General features: G+C 59.2%; 1 protein-coding gene across 2 annotated transcripts; it reads left to right on the plus strand.

Annotated features, from left to right (window-relative positions):
* The first annotated feature begins 246 nt into the window (after positions 1 to 246).
* Positions 247 to 2,948, plus strand: OTX2 (orthodenticle homeobox 2). Of its 2 annotated transcripts, none has more exons than XM_068399265.1 (3): positions 247 to 343; positions 757 to 929; positions 2,328 to 2,948. In XM_068399265.1, exons 1-3 carry the CDS (start codon positions 247 to 249, stop codon positions 2,946 to 2,948), a joined length of 891 nt encoding a protein of 296 aa, XP_068255366.1. The 2 variants fall into 2 exon arrangements, with proteins under 2 accessions (XP_068255366.1, XP_068255367.1); XM_068399266.1 differs by having other exon boundaries at positions 778 to 929.
* Positions 2,949 to 3,467: the final 519 nt, after the last annotated feature.

Here is a 3,467-nt window from a genome sequence, read left to right on the forward strand (position 1 = left end):
AAACCCGGCTGGGGTCCGGCTTTACGAGCTGGAGGACTGGCGGGGGGAAGGCAGCGGGGGTAAAAGCTGGGTGGGGGGCAGCGAGCTGGCCTGACACCCTCCTCCTCCTTCTCGCCCCCGCAGGCACCTGGCGGCCCCCCCCCCGCCCGACGGCACCCCCCGGCACCCCCCGGGGCAGGCAGGGCGCTCGGGAGGCTCCCCCTCGCCCGGATTTCGGCCAACTCTCCTCCCCGCCACAACTTTAGCATGATGTCTTATCTTAAGCAACCACCTTACGCAGTCAATGGCCTGAGTCTCACAACCTCGGGCATGGATTTGTTGCATCCGTCCGTCGGTTATCCCGGTAAGCCACGTTTTTCTCCCCTCTTCCCCCCTCTCCCTGCCCTCACTCCTTTTTGCCCCACGGAGGAGAAGCCACCGGGCCTCTGGAGGCACAACAAGCCCAGGGACTATGATGGCTGGGGTGTGTGTATGGGGGGGCTGTGGGGTCTCCCCTTTCTCGTCATCCTCAACTCTTTATCCGGGGAAGGGTCTGCACAGAGGGGATCTCCCCTCCTGCTGGAAGTGGGGGGGAGATGCTCCAGAGCCATCCAGGGGAGACGGGGAGGAGGCATCGGATGTGCGATTGCTGCACGGTGATGGCGGAGAACTGGGGTGCGGGTCGCCCAGGAGGGTGGGGGGGGAATGGGGGTGCCCTCCCTGGGGGGGGGACTGGAAAGGGCACAGGAGGCTGAGAGGCTGCTGACTGACAGCCAGGGCCTCTGGCTCCTTTCGCAGCCACCCCCCGAAAGCAGCGGCGGGAGCGCACGACCTTCACCCGGGCGCAGCTGGACGTGCTGGAGGCCCTTTTCGCCAAGACCCGCTACCCCGACATCTTCATGCGGGAGGAGGTGGCGCTGAAAATCAACCTGCCCGAGTCTAGAGTGCAGGTAGGAAGTGGGGTGACCCCAGAGACCCCTGCCTGGCCCCCACCTCCATCCCGGTGTGCAGGGTTTGGGCTGGCCCACGGCTGGCACGGAGGCGAGGGGGCTGTTTTAGGGGATGGGGTCAGTCCTGGAGCGAAATCGAGCCCCTGTGGGGTGAAGGAGGCTCAGAGATGGATGAGGGTGCAGGGGTGGATGGAGCGGCAATCTGCCTCCCCAGGGATGGAGTATGCCCTCTCCTTCCTCCCTGTGCACTGGGGGGGGTTTGTACAGTTCCCAGATCCTCACCCCTCCCCAGACCCTTCTGCCTCTCTGAGCTGGGGAGGGCTCCCCAGCATCCCAAGGCTCTGCACCCTGCCTTGCCCTGGGTGCCAAATCCCAGCCTGTCCTGGTAGGCGTTTGGGGCCCCTGCAGAAGCCGTAAAGGGTCCCCCCTTCCCCAGGGATCCCCACATCCCTGGAGCAGGGCCAGACTGGGATCCCCTTTCACACCAGTACAGACTGGGGGCTTCCTCTCCCTTTGAAGGGAGATTAAGAGGAGGCCTTGGCAGAGGGGACCCCTCTCCTGGGACCGGGCTGCGTCTGCTCTGCAAACACCCTGCAGGGGCCCAATCCAGACAGCAGTTTGGAGGTGCTGCTGGCAGGGCAGGAGGGGGGTCCTGGGGGCCTGTGCTGCCCCTGGCACGGATCCAGGACACCTTTCGCTGGGTCAGGACAGCTCCAAAGCCATCCCTCTTGCTCTTCCTCTTTGCGAGGCTTCCCGAGGCTGCATGGTGCCGTGTCCCAGCGGAGCGTGGCCGCTGGGGACTGGGATCCCCCCACGCTAAGCCCCAGCCTTTTCCCCACGAAGCCTCCCCAGCACCCATCCTTCCCAGAGCCAGCCCCCCTGGTCCCTGCTAGAAGAGGGGGAATGGGTTGGGGGGCTGGCTTTGGCTGGGGGTGAGAGCAGGGCGTCTATTTAGAGGGTAAATGAGACATCTTTAACCCCCCACCCTCAACCCCTGCCTCTGTTTCCCTAATTGTTCCCTCCTTTTCTGATCCTCTCTTGTTTCCAGTTAAGGGCTTGACTTCAACAGGCCTTAAACAGTGATTCCTGGAGGTCCCCGTCTGGCAAACAGCAAATAGGGAGCGCTTCCCCCCCCACCTCTTTCCCCCAAAAGTGACCTTATTAAGCAGTTCGATTTGCCCATTTCCACTCGTTATTACTGCTGATGGTCTCAGGGAGGGGGAGCCCCGGAGCTTTTCTTTCCAGCAGCCTGTGACCCTCCGCTCACTGGGGAGCACTTCGAGTGCCCCCAGCCCCGGCGAAGCCTCCCAGCCACCGTCTCTTCCCCCCTTGGGTTTGCCTGTGCATCCCTAACACCAGGCTTTTTCTCTCTCTCCCTCCCCATCTCTCTGTCTCAAGGTGTGGTTCAAAAACCGCCGGGCCAAGTGCCGCCAGCAGCAGCAGCAGCAGCAGAACGGGGGCCAGAACAAGGTACGCCCAGCTAAAAAGAAGAGTTCACCAGCTCGGGAAGTGAGTTCGGAGAGCGGGACCAGCGGGCAGTTCACTCCCCCCTCCAGCACCTCGGTCCCCACCATTTCCAGCAGCAGTGCCCCCGTATCCATCTGGAGCCCAGCGTCCATCTCCCCGCTCTCAGACCCCCTGTCCACCTCTTCCTCCTGCATGCAGAGGTCCTATCCCATGACCTACACCCAGGCATCGGGCTACAGCCAAGGATACGCTGGCTCAACCTCCTATTTTGGAGGGATGGACTGTGGATCTTACTTGACCCCTATGCACCACCAGCTTCCCGGACCGGGGGCCACCCTGAGTCCCATGGGTGCCAACGCGGTCACCAGCCACCTCAACCAGTCTCCAGCCTCCCTTTCCACCCAGGGCTATGGAGCCTCCAGTTTGGGCTTTAACTCCACCACCGATTGCTTGGATTATAAAGACCAAACCACCTCCTGGAAGTTAAACTTCAATGCTGACTGCTTGGATTATAAGGACCAGACATCGTCATGGAAGTTCCAGGTTTTGTGAAGAACCTTTGTGATAACGAGAGAAATCGTGACGAGAACGAACAGGCTGGGCTGAACGCTCCAGTTTTAGTCAGGTCTTGGTTAAATTAAAGAGAAAAATAACTCCATGGACAAACAAACGAACAAAAAAAACACGACAAGAGGGGGACAGTGTTGGTGTGATCCCGTTCAGACTCATCTCCTGCTCAGACGCTCTGGAAAAGGAATAATAAAGAGGAAAAAACGGAGGAGGAAGGCCTTAAACGGACAGATCATCTAGTGAGCAGAAAACAGACAGACCCATCTGTGTTCTTTCTAGTTTTAGGCAATTGTTGGGTTTCTTTGTTTGGAAGAGGTGGGAGATTGTCCCACCTACGGGCCAGTTTTAAAAAAAAAAAAAGTCAAAAAAAAACAAGTCTAGGTTTTTATTTCTTTTTTTGTGTGTGCGTGGAAAGATCCTTCACCCAGAGGTTTCCAGTGTTAGCCAACCCTCGGTTAAACTATTCGGAATGGACAGCATCTCTCTTTTTCTCCTTCTTTT

This window comes from Nyctibius grandis, chromosome 4 (assembly GCF_013368605.1).
Source record: "Nyctibius grandis isolate bNycGra1 chromosome 4, bNycGra1.pri, whole genome shotgun sequence".
Classification (NCBI taxonomy): Eukaryota; Metazoa; Chordata; class Aves; order Nyctibiiformes; family Nyctibiidae; genus Nyctibius; species Nyctibius grandis.